We start from the raw sequence: 16,408 nt of genomic DNA, 5'->3' as shown, positions 1-16,408 counted from the left end.
TGGAGAGGACAGGAGTGGGTATTCGCTGAGGCTTGGTCGTGGGCGCACCTGGGCAGGTGAAGAGAATTAGATGGGAGGGTTAGGCCTGAAATATATCGTGAGCATAGGAGGTGAGCCGAGAGGACAGCTGCTGTAACGGAGCTGGATTGGAGGTGATGACGGAGAGGAAGGACAGGTGGGGGCCTCCTCCGACCGTCCGGGTATGTGTGCCTCGCAGCTGATCCGCCCCATCAATGCCCTGGACGAGCTCTGCCGCCTCATGAAGTCCTTCGTCTACCACAAGCCCGGTGCCACTGGGAGCTTGGGCGCCGGCCTCATCCCCATCTCCTCCGAGCTCTGCTACCGCCTGGGGGCCTGCCAGATGACCATGTGCGGCACGGGCATGCAGAGGTGTGCGGGCCCTGAGCGGGGGCGGGCCTCTGGGCGGTTTTGGGGCCCGGGACGGGAGGACGAAGGCCAGGTTTGAATCCCGATTCTGCCACTGCCTGTTGAGCCCAGACGAGGCCGTGGCTGCCCCCGCCCCCCACCGAGCCTCAGTTTGTCTGCTGTGAGATGGGACCTCGGGAGGAGGTGGTCCTCGGAGGGCTGCTGCGCTTCCCGCTTCTCTCACCCTGGTTGGCGTGACTGAGCGTCTCTGCAGCCTGGTTCTGCTGGAGCATCCGTTCAACATAAGCAGGAATGATCGTGCCTCTTGGTTGGGGCAGATCTGGACACTTTCCCACTTCTGTCCTCTGTCCCTGCTGCTCTGATTGGGGCCTTGGGGGCCGTGGGGGGCCAGGCAGTCGCCCCCGTCTCACCTGCCGCCCCTGTTGCCGCCCCCCTGCAGGAGCACCCTGAGCCTCTCCCTGGAGCAGGCGGCCATCCTGGCGCGGAGCCACGGGCTGCTGCCCAAGTGCATCATGCAGGCCACGGACATCATGCGGAAGCAGGTGAGGGGACCCATCCCCCGGGGCCCCACCGGGCTGCGTGCAGGGCACCCAGATCCGGGCCCGGTGGACACAGGGAGAGGTGGACTCACAGCGCGTCTGGGGACTGGGCTGCGGCCCGTCTCCCCATCTAGAGGGCTGAGGATTTCAGCTCCCATTATGCCCACCCACACCCACATGCTTGCTCAAGCGCCCTGGACTCCGTGCGGAGGCAGCCCAGGGCCTCACCGTGCTTTCTTCCCAGGGCCCCAGGGTGGAGATTCTGGCCAAAAACCTCCGAGTCAAGGACCAGATGCCCCAGGGTGCACCGCGGTGAGTGGCTGTCCCTCCCCGTCTCCTTTCCTCTCCTCCCTTCTGTGAAGGCCAGGACTTGGGCTGGGCTTCACCCCAGACAGACCCATTGGTGTTCAGATGGGGCTTCCCCTCTCATTTACGGGACCCCATTTGGGAAACAACAAATACGACTCAGTCTGTTACCTCCCAGAGCTCCCACTTTGGCTGGGAAAGTGAGGCAGGGCCCCCACAGTGAACCATGGGGCAGTAATTTGTGTGCCCCCCACCGGCTCACCCACCGCCCTCCTCTGCCGCCCTGCTACCATCAGAGCCCTCAGCCCACCTACCTCATCCTGTCCTCACGGCCCATCATCTCCACATTGATGTCAGACCTTCTCGTGGTACTGTGTGCAGCCCCCTTTCCCAGGAATAACTCATTTTTATGCGTCCTCCCTCTCCATCCACACTGCCCTGCTTTGCTGTTGACATAGGCCCACAATTTTTTTTTTTTTTTTTGCGGCACGCGGGCCTCTCACTGCTGTGGCCTCTCCCGTTGCGGAGCACAGGCTCCGGACGCGCAGGCTCAGCGGCCATGGCTCACGGGCCCAGCTGCTCCGCGGCACGTGGGATCCTCCTGGACCGGGGCACGAACCCACGTCCCCTGCATCGGCAGGTGGGCTCCCAACCACTGCGCCACCAGGGAAGCCCCAGGCCCACAATTTTTAAATAACTTTTTAATTTTGAAATAGTTTGACTATCTGACTATTTTGAAATAGTTTGACTCACAGGAAGTTGCAAAAATTATACAGGGAGTTTCCATGTGGTCCTTCACTCAGCTCCCCCCGCCAAGAATAATGTCTCACGTAACCACAGGACATTGTCAAGACCAGGAAACGGTGTTGGAGCAATACAAGAACTCATACAGATCTTATATATGATTCACTAGTTTTTGCATGCGCTCTCTTAGCCCTCGTTATTATTATTATTATTATTATTTTTAGGCCACGTGGCATGGCTTTTGGGATCTTAGTTCCCCGGCCATGAATTGAATCCGGGCCCTCAGCAGTGGAAGTGCGGAGTCCTAACCACTGGACTGCGAGGGAATTCCCCTCATTACTTTTACTTTTTTATTTCTAATTTTTATTTTTTGGCCTCACCGTTTGCCATGCGGGATGTTAGTTCCCTGACCAAACCCATGCCCCTTGCAGTGGGAGCATGGACTCTTAACCACTGGACTGTCAGGGAGGCCCCTCCCCTCATTACTTTTAAATACTTTTATATGTCGCTTCCCCCGCTCCAGGCACCACTCTAGTATCTTTACCTATATTAACTTATTTGCTCCGAACAACAACTCTGTGAGCAAGGTACTATTACTACCCCCCATTGGCAGGTGGGGACACTGAGGCCCAGAGAGGTTAAGTATCTTGTCCAAGGTCACACAGCTAGCACACAGGACCACAGAGTTGCGCTTCTGAACCCAGCCATTCTAGGCCCAGAGGCCACACTCCTGACCACTGTGCCACCTTGCTTCCCTGTCTTGTCTGTGTCACCACAGCAGCCTCCTGTCTGGTCCCTCTGCCATCATTCTCCCCACAGCAGATCTACCATCTCCCCTGCTTGAAACCCATTAGTGGCTCCTTCTTACTTGACGGTAGAGCTCAGAATCCTCCCAATGCAGAAAGAAAACCAAGGTAGCTCCCCACGTACTGCAGGGAGAGGCCCCCAAGATATATTAAGTAAAAGACTCCAGTGGCAGAGTGCTGGGTCTACTTTGCCACCATTAGCGTGGAAAAATGCACACCCACCCACACAAGGATCTTAACATAAACATGCGCACATATATGTGTCTGTTTTTGTAAGCCCCTTGCCAGTCTGGAGAGAGCAAGGCTCCTGTGGGGTGGGGACTGTACCACTAGGGGAAAGTGGGTGGCATCAGTTTTTCACCCTGCATCTTTTTACACCTGTTGAGTTTTGTTTTCTGGGCATGGATTACACGCTCACATAGATCACATGTTGCAATAATAATAATAGGCGTTGGCCTGCCTGGCTCGTCCTCATCCTCTGCACCTCCATCCACCAGGCTCTACCGCCTCTGCCAGCCGCCGGTGGACGGAGACCTGTAGACACTGAGGTGCCTGGTACTTGGCTGCGTCCTCTGGAGCTGGGATTTGGGAGGACACAGGGGGCCGTGTGGCCTTCTCCAGAGCTGGCCCGAGACCTCCTCTCCTGCCTGCTTGAAGATCTGTCCGGCCTCCTCCATCACCTCCTGGGAGGATAAGCAGTGCCCCCCCTCCTGGATGAGACGGTGGATCGGCCCTGGGCTGGCATGTTCTTCACACTTCGGCCAGAAGCCCGAGGGGTGCTGGGGACCCACAGAACTGATGGGTGCAGCCAGGGCCTGCGCTCCGGCCTGCAGGTCCCCAGAACACAGGGGAGAAGTCACGGGCACTGCAGCTGGAGGCCCGCGGCCCCAGCTCCCTCGGGATGGCTCAACCTGCACTTTGGAAACCTCTGGTTTCCTTCTACGTCCACATTCCAGGCGACCACATGTGTCTGCTCTTCTTCCTCACCTTAGCTTCCAGATTCCCCCCTAACCCTGTACTAATCTGCGCGATGGACTCGGAGAAGCCGGGCCTCTGCCATAAAGACAGAGGGACAGGGCACAGCGCCTGTTACCAAGAGGACGGTCGGAAGCCACACCGGCTTCCGCCATCAGCGCCATTGGAACTCGAGCCATCAGCCCTGGGCACAAGATTTGCTCTGACCTTATTTATACGGCGTGAACTCTCTATGGTTTATTTTGAGGTTTTTATGTTGTCGTTGGTATCGCTGAGATTTTTTTTTCCCCCAGGTTGCGTGATTATATATTTGACATTTTAAATTTCAAAGAAAGCTATATTGTCTAACAGGGGACCAGCATAAGGTAGTATTGACAACTTTTCCCAGTTCTACTAAAAAAAAAAAAGAAAAACTAAATTATTGAAAAGTTAAAAGATGTCAGTATTTCATCTTTTTAATATTAGGGTCTTAAGCTGTGGCTTACAGGTATCGACTAGGGTTCCTTTTCCCACCCACCCTCAGTTCTCCAGCAGTTGGTCTGTATCAGGGTGAATTACTTTGTTCTTTGAACAACTGGCTACAAGGGTTTGAGAGGTGGCTGGGCCAGGCCTGGGGGCTGGAGGGGGTTGAACCATCCATTGGAGAGGCAGCCCCACCCTGGTGTCTGTCCTCTGCAGGTAGAAGGGCTGCCAGGAAACACTGAGTGGTACCTTCTGTAATTTATTTTTTGATGTTAGCTCAGAGCAGGGCATTTGGGACTTCTCAGCCAGCTAGAGAGACAGGAAGCTACCCTGCCCACCTGGGCACAAGGACCCACACAGGATCCCCCCTCTGCCCCCCCCCCCCCCCAGCAGTTTGTCCCCTCTAGGTTCTGTTGCCAGCAGGGAAATGTCACAGCTGGGACAGAAGGGAGGAGTCTTTACAGCCTTGGCTGATGGGTGAAATCAGGTGTGGGTTTCCCGCTGCCCTGGAGGCTTGAAGACCCATCAGCATCTTGGCCCCGTGCACCCCCAGGGGCCGCCTTCCCTCTCTTGCCACCCTGCACCAGATTGCAAGAGGTGGGCTTGTTGCAGGACAGAGACGGCACAGATACAAACGAGGACCCCATGGCAGAAACGGAGAGGGGCCCCCAAGGGCAAGGGCATCGTGCACTGGTTTACTTTGAAATGTACAGATCTTCTCATTCAATTCATGATAGATTTTTTATTATTATTATTAAAAGTCGGTTTATAATACAAAGATCCTGATCTGTGGCGAGTTCCTTTGGGGCCAACCCTGGTGGCGTGGACGTGGCTAGGCTGGCCAGCGTCACAGGCGGAGTGAGCAACGGCTTTGAAGATGGGACGGAGGACGATCGCTTCGATACCGTCAGGGTTCTTGAGGCAGCGATCCCTGCTCAGTGAGTTACCACTCTGAACCTCAGTTTCCTTCTCTAAAATGGCAGAGTATATATATTCCCTCACAGGGGACTGGCGAGGAATACCCGAGATTGTACCGCGGCTCTGCCATTCAGGTGTGCCAGGAAAATTACTGTCTTTATAGGTATTTCACCTTTATTTTGGATTCTCAGTTCCTATTTCACTGTGATGGTGGGAAAATGTGACTGTTCTTCCAGGCATTCCCTCGCCTCCTTCTGATGTCATGCTAGGACTCTCTGTCTCACATGTGCCTGCGGATTAGGGTGGGTCTGAGGGACGCGCCATCCTCCGCCCCAATTTGCAAGGCCCGTCTGGTCTGGAATCTGCTGGAGTGGAGTTCCAAGTACTCAACACGAGATTGGGCTGGTTCCTGGCCAATCAGAATCCACGCTGGCCGCAAACGGACCAATCAGAACAGACGCCAGCACAGATTTTGTTCCTGCACACCGGGACCTGCGATCTCGGTCCCATGCTGAGAGCGCCTTATCACCGGCCCAAGCCCGAGCCATGTTTATGAAGCTGCCTGAGTCCATCTGCCGAGTCAGAGAAATCTCATTGCCGGGCCGAATTGGCCTGCAGACTTGTTTTGCCAGGCCTGCCCCATGCCTTTCTCCGTCTCCCTCCCTCCTTTCCTCCTCACTCCTTCATCCCGACCTCTTCCCTCCTTCGTTTCTTTCCCTCCTTTCCCATGCTTTGGAAAACACTGACCTCTATGAAAGGCTTCTTTCGGGTGCCTTCCTCTTGAAGGCCCCCCACTATCATGGCCACACTTGGGACTCCCCTAAGTCCTGCCATTTTGGAAGAGAGCCCCTTCTCTTTTAATCTCTTTTCCTTCTAAACTACCTGTCCCAGAGCTCATTCTCTCCAGGCCCAGACTGGGATCCTCCCAGAGAGAGAGCCTTGTGTCTTTCAATTACAGGTTTCAAAAGACTCAATACTATAATCGACGAGAGTGAATCCTGGTGGGATTTCGGGCACAGTGATGGACTGATTTTTTGGATTGTCTGAAGCCAGTGTTTGGATACAGGGAAAATCACTCTAAGGGGACAGCCATCAGCTCGATCTGTATTTGGGGGTCAAACAGGGAGGATTTGATGCCTTCCTCCAGGCAGATACTTTTATAGGAAGCAGGAATGTCTGCCTGTTCTGCACCCTGAGGGCCTGCAATGAGAAAAGTGAGTTCTCCTGCGGTGATGGACAGGGGCAGCTTTGGTTTAGGAGCTGAGAAGTGGGGTCTCTGAGGCCTTGAGCTAGTCACACTCCTTCTTAGACAACAGAGCTGCATCAGCAAACAGGGTGGAAGCCCAGGGCTGTTTCTTTCTCTGGAAGGCCTTTCTCTCAGTACAAAGTGGAGTGTGAAGGGCTGCTTACAGCAGGGGGGTGTTTTGTAAGAGACAAGAGGTCTCAAACTGGCAGCCAGTGGACTGAAACTTGGAAATTGATGTGGGTTTTGTTTTTGTTTTCCCGATACGGTGTTTTTATAATTTTGAACTAGACACTCATACTTAAGAACCAGCAGCTTTTACTTCCAGATTCTGATTTGGGGTTTGTCTTGAAAATTCAGAAGCTCTGGCCCCAGTGGCCCTTGTGGTACCACGTGTCCTGCCTGGTCACATATCCACTGGAGCTGAGGAGTGGCCACTGCCTTTGGGCAATGTGCCAGCTTTCCATCCCCCACCTGGCCCGACACACTCCTTTACCTCACCTGCTCGGCTACAGGATGGCCCTGCCAGCGCTGGCCTCTTGACCATTCAGATCTTCACCTCTGGAGTTGCCATGGTGATGTTGGCTAAGAGAGGAGCTGGTGACCAGGAGTTGCAGTGCTGACCAGTGGAGCATCAAGAGGTGGGTGAATCCCCGCAGCTGATGAGTCTCTCGAACCCTGGTTCTCTGCTCCCTTTGAGCCTCAGAGCTGACTCGGATAATGTCCGTTGGTGTAGGTTGTGTTAGGGGCCACTCAGGAAACCAAAGGTGGGATGGAGTGTTCTGGCCACTTTGTGATTTTATCTAAATTTAACTGTTTATATATTTACCATCTTCCTCTTCCATCAGTGAAGCACCCTGAGAGAAGGAGTCACATCAGTCCTGTCTGCTGTGTCCCAGTGTCTGGCCCACTACCAGGCATCCGTGAACCATGGCTAAATAAAAGAAAGAAGGCTCATAACTGTTAGAGCCAGGAACCCACACCCCAGCTGTGTGCGGCCAAGGCACATGCCTCCAACCACATGCTCTGCACCTGGCTTTGTTCCGGGACTGGGCTGGATTGTTGACAACTGGGAAGGCCTGGGCTGAGACCTTTGAAGTCAGATACCCTCGCCTGCCCCCTGACCTGGCAGGCTGCTGTACTTGCGGGAAGTCACCATCTCTCTTAGAGCCTCAGTTTCCTTCTCTGAGAAATGGAGACGTTCACACCCAAATTTAACTTTCAGGGGATATATGCCATGCCCTATCTTTCCAGCAGATGCCGCTAGGGACCGTGTAGTGCCCAGAGCTTGCGGTTACCTGGGTTTGAGTCCAGCCGAGTCCTGCCTACCTGACTTCCAACCCAAGCACTTGTTCCTGGGTGCCCACATTTGGGATAGAGGCAGCCTGGAGGCAGGGGCTGGGACTGTTTAGATGATGGGTACCGGCCCCTGCCCTTATGGGCTGGGCTTGGCCTAACTTGGTATGGGTATTTTATTTTTGTCTATTAAACATTTTTTTAAATTTCTCTTTCTTATTTTTATCTCTTTCCTCTCCATTTTCTTTCCTTCCTAACTTTTTAGTTTTTTTTTTCCTTTGTCCTGTAACATATGTCTGTGAGCTGCTCTCTGTTTTTATATTCTCTTCCCTTATGTGCTTTTCCTTCTCTCCCTTCTTTCTTCCCTTGCAACTGGATGTATGAGAAGGATGTGAAAGACCCTTGTAAACTGTAAAGTGAAGTGCTCATGAGGGCTGTGACCAGGAACCTGCAGTTACTAATGTCCACCCCTCCACTGCCGTGAGCCCTGACCTGCCTGGAATCGCTGACCACCAGGTGGCGCTTTGGACCAACCTCTGAGGGCAACTGCAGGGGCTTCGGTTTTAAGTCCCCAGGGTTTCGGGGCTTTGAGGGGAGGTGAATCAGAAAGCCTAGCAAAAAGCTGCCCCTCTCTGGGCACTAGTAACATCCCTGGAGGGTTGGGAGGAGGAGAGGACAGCAGGGCCCAAGTTAGAGTCCCCTGATGAGCTATGTGACCTTGAGCAGGGCCCTGTCCTTCTCTGTGCCTCAGTTCTCCCACCTATGATGAGAGGACATACAATTCCTCAAAAAGGACTTCTGGTCTTCTAGCCAGCCTGTCCTAGACTTCTCTGAAGGACCAATAGCAATGTTCAGAATCTCACGTGTTTTCTTTTGAATTTTATTTTATTGTATTTTTTAATACAGCAGGTTCTTATTAGTTACCTATTTTATACATATTAGTGTAAATATGTCAATCCCAATCTCCCACTTCATCCCACCTCACTCCCCACCCCCCACTTTCCCCCCTTGGTGTCCCTACGTTTGTTCTCTACATCTGTGTCTCTATTTCTGCCCTGCAAACCGGTTCATCTGTACCATTTTTCTAGTTTCCACATATATGCGTTAATATGTGATATTTGTTTTTCTCTTTCTGACTGACTTCACTCTGTATGACAGTCTCTAGATCCATCCATGTCTCTACAAATGACCCAATTTCTTTCCTTTTTATGGCTGAGTAATATTCCATTGTATATATGTACCACATCTTCTTTACCCATTTGTCTGTCAGTGGGCATTTAGGTTGCTTCCATGACCTGGCTATTGTAAATAGTGCTGCAATGAACACTGGAGTGCATGTGTCTTTTTGAATTATGGTTTTCTCTGGGTATATGCCCAGTAATGGGATTGCTGGATCATATGGTGATTCTATTTTTAGTTTTTTAAGGAACCTCCATACTGTTCTCCATAGTGGCTGTATCAATTTACATTCCCACAAACAGTGCAAGAGGGTTCCCTTTTCTTCACACCCTCTCCAGCATTTATTGTTTATAGATTTCCTGATGATGCCCATTCTAACTGGTGTTAGGTGATACCTCATTGTAGTTTTGATTTGCATTTCTCTAATAATTAGTGACGTTGAGCAGCTTTTCATGTGCTTCTTGGCCATCTGTATGTCTTCTTTGGAGAAAGGTCTATTTAGGTCTTCTGCCCATTTTTGGATTGGGTTGGTTTTTTTTAAATATTGAACTGCATGAGCTGTTTATATATTTTGGAGATTCTTTGTCCGTTGATTCATTTGCAAATATTTTCTCCCATTCTGAGGGTTGTCTTTTCGTCTTGTTTATAGTTTCCTTTGCTGTGCAAAAGCATTTAAGTTTCATTAGATCCAATTTATTTACTTTTCCTTTTATTTCCAAAAAAGATTTTGCTGTGATTTATGTCAAAGAGTGTTCTTCTTATGTTTTCCTCTAAGAGTTTTATTATTTTTGTGTGTGATGTTAGGGGGTGTTCTAACTTCATTCTTTTACATGTAGCTGTCCAGTTTTCCAGCACCACTTATTGAAGAGACTGTCTTTTCTCCATTGTATTATCCTTGCCTCCGTTGTCATAGATTAGTTGACCGTAGGTGCGTGGGTTTGTCTCTGGGCTTTCTATCCTGTTCCTTTGATCTATATTTCTGTTTTTGTGCCGGTACCATATTGTCTTGATTACTGTAGCTTTGTAGTATAGTCTGAAGTCAGAGAGTCTGATTAGTCTAGCTCTCTTTTTTTCCCTCAAGATTGCTTTGGCTATTCGGAGTCTTTTGTGTCTCCATACAAATTTTAAGATTTTTTGTTCTAGTTCTGTAAAAAATGCCGTTGGTAGTTTGATAGGGATTGCATTGAATCTATAGATTGCTTTGGGTAGTATAGTCATTTTCACAATATTGATTCTTCCAGTCCAAGAGCATGGTATATCTCTCCACCTGTTTGTGTCATCTTTGATTTCTTTCAGCATTGTCTTATAGTTTTCTGAGTACAGGTCTTTTACCTCCTTAGGTAGGTTTATTCCTAGGTATTTTATTCCTTTTGTTGTAGTGGTGAATGGGATTGTTTCCTTAATTTCTCTTTCTGATCTTTTGTTGTTAGTGTACAGGAATGCAAAAGATTTCTGTGCATTAATTTTGTATCCTGCAACTTTACCACATTCATTGATTAGCTCTAGTAGTTTTCTGGTAGCATCTTTAGGATTCTCTATGTATAGTATCATGTCATCTGCAAACAGTGACAGTTTTACTTCTTCTTTTCCAATTTGTATTCCTTTTATTTCTTTTTCTTCTCTGATTGCCGTGGCTAGGACTTCCAAAACTATGTTGAGTAATAGTGGTGAGAGTGGACATCCTTGTCTTGTTCCTGATCTTAGAGGAAATGCTTTCAGTTTTTCACCATTGAGAATGATGGTTGCTGTGGGTTTGTCATATATGGCCTTTATTATGTTGAGGTAGGTTCCCTCTATGCCCACTTTCTGGAGAGTTTTTATCATAAATGGGTGTTGAACTTTGTCCAAAGCTTTTTCTGCATCTATTGAGATGATCATATGGTTTTTATTCTTCAGTTTGTTAATTTGCTGTATCACATTGATTGATTTGCGTATACTGAAGAATCCTTGCATCCCTGGGATAAATCCCACTGGATCATGGTGTATGATCCTTTTAATGTGTTGTTGGATTCTGTTTGCTAGTATTTTGTTGAGGATTTTTGCATCATATTCATCAGTGATACTGTTCTGTAATTTTCTTTTTTTGTAGTATCTTTGCCTGGTTTTGGTATCAGGGTGCTGGTGGCCTCGTAGAATGACTTTTGGAGTGTTCCCTCCTCTGCAATTTTTTGGAAGAGTTTGAGAAGGATAGGTGTTAGCTCTTCTCTAAGTGTTTGATAGAATTCACCTGTGAAGCCATCTGTCCTGGACTTTTGTTTGTTGGAAGAGTTTTAATCACAGTTTCAATTTCATTACTTGTGATTGGTCTGTTCATGTTTTCTATTTCTTCTTGTTTCAGTCTTGCAAGGTTGTACCTATTTAAGAATTTGTCCATTTCTTCCAGGTTGTCCATTTAATGACATAGAGTTGCTTGTAGTAGTCTCTTAGGATGCTTTGTATTTCTGCGGTGTCCATTGTAGCTTCTCCGTTTTCATTTCTAATTTTATTGATTTGAGTCCTTTCCTTCTTTTTCTTGATGAGTCTGGCTAAAGGTTTATCAATTTTGTTTATCTTCTCAGAGAACCAGCTTTTAGTTTTATTGATCTTTGTTACTGTTTTCTTTGCTTCTATTTCATTTATTTCTGCTCTGATCTTTATGGTTTCTTTCCTTCTACTAACTTTGGGTTTTGTTTGTTCTCCTTTCTCTAGTTCCTTTAGGTGTAAGGTTAGATTGTTCATTTGAGATGTTTGTTGTTTATTGAGGTAGGATTGTATTGCTATAAAATTCCCTCTTAGAACTACTTCTGCTGCATCCCATAGGTTTTGGATCGTCGTGCTTTCATTGTCATTTGTCTCTAGGTATTTTTTGATTTCCTCTTAGATTTCTTCAGTGGTCTCTTGGTTATTTAGTAACATATCGTTTAGCCTCCATGTGTTTCTGTGTTTTATGTTTTTCTCCCTGTAATTTATTTCTAATCTCATAGAGTTGTGGTCGGAAAAGATGCTTGATATGATTTCAATCATATCAAGAGAGCCATGCGGGCTCTGGGCTGCCCCCACCAGGTGTCCCAAACGATGTGCCTGTCACCAGGGCGGAGGGAGAGGAAACCCACTTGAGCTGAGGCCTGGCAGAGTGGGAAGGGGCACAGACACTGGCAGCAGCTGTGCCGTGAGCACCTGTTGTGAACCTGCTGCTGTGCTGGGCGTGTTAGCACAGTGCCCGGTCAGTACTTGTTGTAGGTACTCAAGCAGTACATGTTGGCCTTAGGGGAATGAATCAGTGAATGAGTGGCCATGGCTGGGAGAACAACAGCTCAGCGCCACGGACAAGGATTCTGATCACTAAACCTCACCAGTTCTCATGGTGACTGTGAGAAGAAGACAGTTATTAGTCCCATTTTACAGATGAGAAAACAGAGACCAAGAGTGTAAGTGACCTGCTTGAAGTCATGTAGCCTTGGGGTTTGAACCGAGAGTGACTGACTCCAATGCCCCAGCTGTTTCAACACCACCGAGGCCTCCTGGGCCCGCCGAACAGCCAGCAGGCAGCGCTGACTTCCCAGCCTTACCCCTCACCCTCTGCCTTGCTGCCTCACTGGTCTGGCTGTTATCTGCCAGGGCCTTGTTTCTGTTCCTCAAGCTCTCTGGTCTCGTTACTTGTTCCACCGCAGGAGTTTTGCCCTTGCTGTATTTTCTGTCTGGAACCCTCTTCCCACCTGACTCTCCCGTGGCTGCCTCCTTCCTGCAATTCAGGTCTCAGTTGGAACCACCTCCTCTGAGAAGCCTTCGAACCACCTCCTCTGAGAAGCCTTCCTTACTGAGTAAAAATAGCATCACTTATTGACTCCCTAACACAGCATGCTGTTTCCTTCTGCCATGGCACAGATCCCAGTCTTTAGTTTACTTTTGTATTTTTAACCCCATGTATTGTCCGTCTATTCCAACCAGACTGCAGGTTCCGTCAGGGCAGGGACCCAGCCTGCCTTGCTCCCAGCCATATCGCAGCTCCTAGCACAGCAGCTGGCGCATAGTAGGGGCTCAGTCAATCCCTGCTGACTTTGGTGGAGTGAATCAGCGCATGAGGGAGGATTCCGACCAATATACTGCCACCCCCCGCCCCACCCACGAGAGGTGTTGGTGCTAGTTTTATCTTCAGGTTTTGGAAAGTCCATGATTATGTCTCTACTGGCTGCAACAGTTCGGGCCCTCACCCACCTTCCTTGAAGTCTTTCTGCTCTGTTTCCCTCACTGGTAATTGATAGCTGAGCTGCCACCCTGACCAGGGCCTCAAGGCCCTTGCAGGAGAGCAAGATGGAGCTGAGAGTCCCCACGAGAATATTCCTCCATCAAGCTGGGTCTGAGTCACTGAGTGCTGGGTCTAATTTGGCAGGAGGGCACAGCTGATGATGCAAAGCCACTTGGGCTGAGGACACCCACTGTGGGCTGAGGACACCCACTGTGTCCGGAATGTGTTTGCAGAAACCATACAGGCTTGCTTCATTTTATCGAGCTGTGCTTTATTGCACTTCTCAGATACTGCGTTTTTTACAAATGGAAGGTTTGTGGCAACCCTGCATTGTCAGATGATGGTTAGCACTTTTTATCAATATAGTATTTTTAAATTAAGGCCCATGCATTGTTTTTTTTAGACATAATGCTATTGTACACTTAATAGACTGCAACATAGGGTAAATACAACTGTTATATACACTGGGAAACCAAAAATTCACGTGACTCACATTATTGCGACGGTCTGGAACCCAACCCACAGTATCTCCGAGATTTGCCTGTACGTCATTCTAGGTCTGGTACAGCAGCTCATTTGGGCTCACCTCTTACCCTCATCGGCATCATTAAAAAATATTTATTGAGGGCCTACTGAGTGCCAGGCACTGTTCTAGGCCCACAGTCACATCAGTGAAGAGTTTGTGGAGTTTATTTTCTGCTGGAAGGAGACAGACAAAAAAGCCCATGGACACATGGGTGTGTAATACGTCAGATGGCATAAATGCCAATAAGGTAAATCAGGCAAGAGGAAGGACGGGCAGATGTGGGAGCTATTTTAATAGATGGTCAGGGAAGGCCTCTCTGGGGCAGACCCATGAATGGAGACGTAAGGAGCAGAAAGCTTGTTCCAGGCAGAAGAAACAGCAGGTGTAAAGGCCCGGAGGTGGGAATTCTCCTGGTGAGTTGGAGGAGGAGTGAGAAAGCCACTGGAGCAGGGGGGCTGGTGAGGAGGATATGACAGAGCAGGCAGGGACCAGGGCACATAGATGGCTGGTGGTTTTGGAGTTAACGTCTAGAATTGGGAAGGCATGGGGGGTTTTGAGCAAAGGACAAGCAGTTTTCTCATATGAAAACAGAGCAATCATAGCTCCCCGCCTACCAGGCCTGTCCGTTTGAGTGCTTTCAAAAGTAAGCCGAGGGCTTCCCTGGTGGTGCAGTGGTTGAGAGTCCGCCTGCCAATGCAGGGGATGCGGGTTCGTGCCCTGGTCCGGGAAGATCCCACATGCCGCGGAGCGGCTGGGCCCGTGAGCCATGGCCGCTGAGCCTGCGCTTCCGGAGCCTGTGCTCCGCAACGGGCGAGGCCACAGCAGTGAGAGGCCCGCGTACTGCAAAAAAACAAACAAAGTAAGCCGAGAATACTCTCCAGGGTGAAAGTGGTATTATAACATTTTATTTCCATAAAATGTTATGCTTTTCCTATTGTGTTTTATGAAATATGTATCATTATGGTGACATATAATTATATATCTGTCTATTCTCTGCGGCCACCTCTCTGATGAACTTCAAAGCAGGGACTTCAAGGCTCTTCTGGAGATGACGTACGTGACTGATTGGGAAGTTGCAGGCACTCAGGCTGGTGGTGGGGTGGGGAAGAGAAATTCTCCTGGAGTCCTGGGGTTACAACTGAGTGACACCAATAGGCTGGGAACGAGGCAGACCTCGTCCCTAGAAGTAACGAAAATAATAAGTGACACTGTTCTAAACACTTGATATGTGTCGCTCACATCTTCCCAGCAGCACCCTGGGCTATTACCCCATTATAGGGACCAGCAAAGCCGGGCACAGTAACTCATGTACCCGGATCTCACGCTGCTGAGGCTGCAGCCAACACGGGCGCCACCTCCCCACTGCCCTCCCTCCTGCAGTCTGTCTCGGGGCGGGGTGGGGGGGGCGCCCATGCTCAGCCCAGGGGGTGAATCATGGGGTCAGGGCTGCCTTCACTGGTGTGTGACCTAGGCAGTTCCACAGGGATCTGTGCTTAGAAGAGCCTGTGATTGGCTTAAGGCTCTGCTGTCACAGTCTTCAAATTCGTAATAATTTTTGAAGAAGCGGCTCTACGTTTTTTAAATTAATTAATTAATTTTTTGGCCGCGTTGGGTCTTTGTTGCTGTGTGCGGGCTTTCTCTAGTTGCGGCGAGCGGGGGCTACTCTTCGTTGCGGTGCGCGGGCTTCTCATTGCAGTGGCTTCTCGTTGCGGAGCACGGGCTCTAGGCATGTAGGCTTCAGTAGTTTGGCATTCGGGCTCAGTAGTTGTGGCTCGCGAGCTCTAGAGCGCAGGCTCAGTAGTTGTGGTGCATGGGCTTAGTTGCTCCGCAGCATGTGGGATCTTCCTTGACCGGGGATCGAACCAGTGTCCCCTGCATTGGCAGGTGGATTCTTAACCACTGTGCCACCAGGGAAGTCCCAGGGGCTCTACATTTTTATTTTGCATTGGACTCCACAAATTATGAAGGTGGTCTTGCATGAGGATACAAGCCAATTATAGGATCCCACCCCTTTGCTGGGATTGGTGGATGTTAACCCACGTCTGACCAATGAGATGTAAGCATTGTGCTCTGGGGGAGTCTGGGAAGGTCTTTTCTCCCTGGAAAGGGACGGCTCGTGAGGAACATTTCTTTTATCTCTGTGCCCCGTGCCTTTCTGCTTTGGATTTTGGACACTTGGTACTTCTGTGCACATCTACTGCTACCACTCTGATCTAAACTATCATTTTTGCCTAGAATATTCCAGTCTCCTCACTGGCATCCCTGCTGCCACGCTCACCCATCACCCCCACTGCAGCCAGAGGGATCCTGTCTAATCTAAGTCAGGCCATGTCCCTCCTCACTCAGACCCTCCAGGGACTTCCCATCTCACTCTGAGTGAGAGCCCAACCCCCCATCCCCTACAAGACCCCACTCGACCCCTGTCCCACCCCCTCCCTGACCTCCTGCCCTGCTTCTCTCCCCCTCACTCGCTCTGTTGCAGCCACTCTGGCCTCACTGAAATCACCAGGCAGCTGTCTCAGGGCCTTTGCATAAGCTGCTCCCTGTGCTGGGAATACTCTTCCCCAGGAATCCCCTCAGCTCCCTCCCCCGAGCTGAATGGGGAGCCTGGGCAGGGACCCTGATGACTCAGCAGAGCTCCTGCCAGCCATGGCCCTCCTGTTCCAGATTCTCCTTGATGGAGGTGAGGAAGTGTCAGCACCTTCACCAGTTTGATCTCCTGTTATTGCCGCTAAAATCCTCTCACAGGGACAGTGGCTGGGATTTGAGCCCAGGGTTCCAGTTGGGGTGTGGCCTAGGGGC

At 49.9% G+C, this 16,408-nt stretch overlaps 1 protein-coding gene across 4 annotated transcripts in view; it reads left to right on the top strand.

Annotated features, from left to right (window-relative positions):
* The window catches only part of PREX1 (phosphatidylinositol-3,4,5-trisphosphate dependent Rac exchange factor 1), a 198,068-nt gene extending 193,071 nt beyond the window's left edge, over positions 1–4,997 (top strand). For all 4 annotated transcript variants that reach the window (XM_033839559.2, XM_033839558.2, XM_073793081.1 and 1 more), the window contains 4 exons: positions 218–390; positions 827–929; positions 1,171–1,238; positions 3,280–4,997. In XM_033839559.2, coding sequence (XP_033695450.1) covers positions 218–390; positions 827–929; positions 1,171–1,238; positions 3,280–3,322 — 387 coding nt within the window. In that variant the 3' untranslated portion in view covers positions 3,323–4,997. The remainder of the gene's footprint in view (positions 1–217; positions 391–826; positions 930–1,170; positions 1,239–3,279) is intronic.
* The last annotated feature ends 11,411 nt before the right edge of the window (positions 4,998–16,408 follow it).

The sequence above is a fragment of the Tursiops truncatus genome, chromosome 15 (genome assembly GCF_011762595.2).
Source record: "Tursiops truncatus isolate mTurTru1 chromosome 15, mTurTru1.mat.Y, whole genome shotgun sequence".
NCBI lineage: Eukaryota > Metazoa > Chordata > Mammalia > Artiodactyla > Delphinidae > Tursiops > Tursiops truncatus.
Note: the sequence above shows the minus strand (reverse complement) of the source record. Positions and strands in the feature narration are given on the sequence as shown.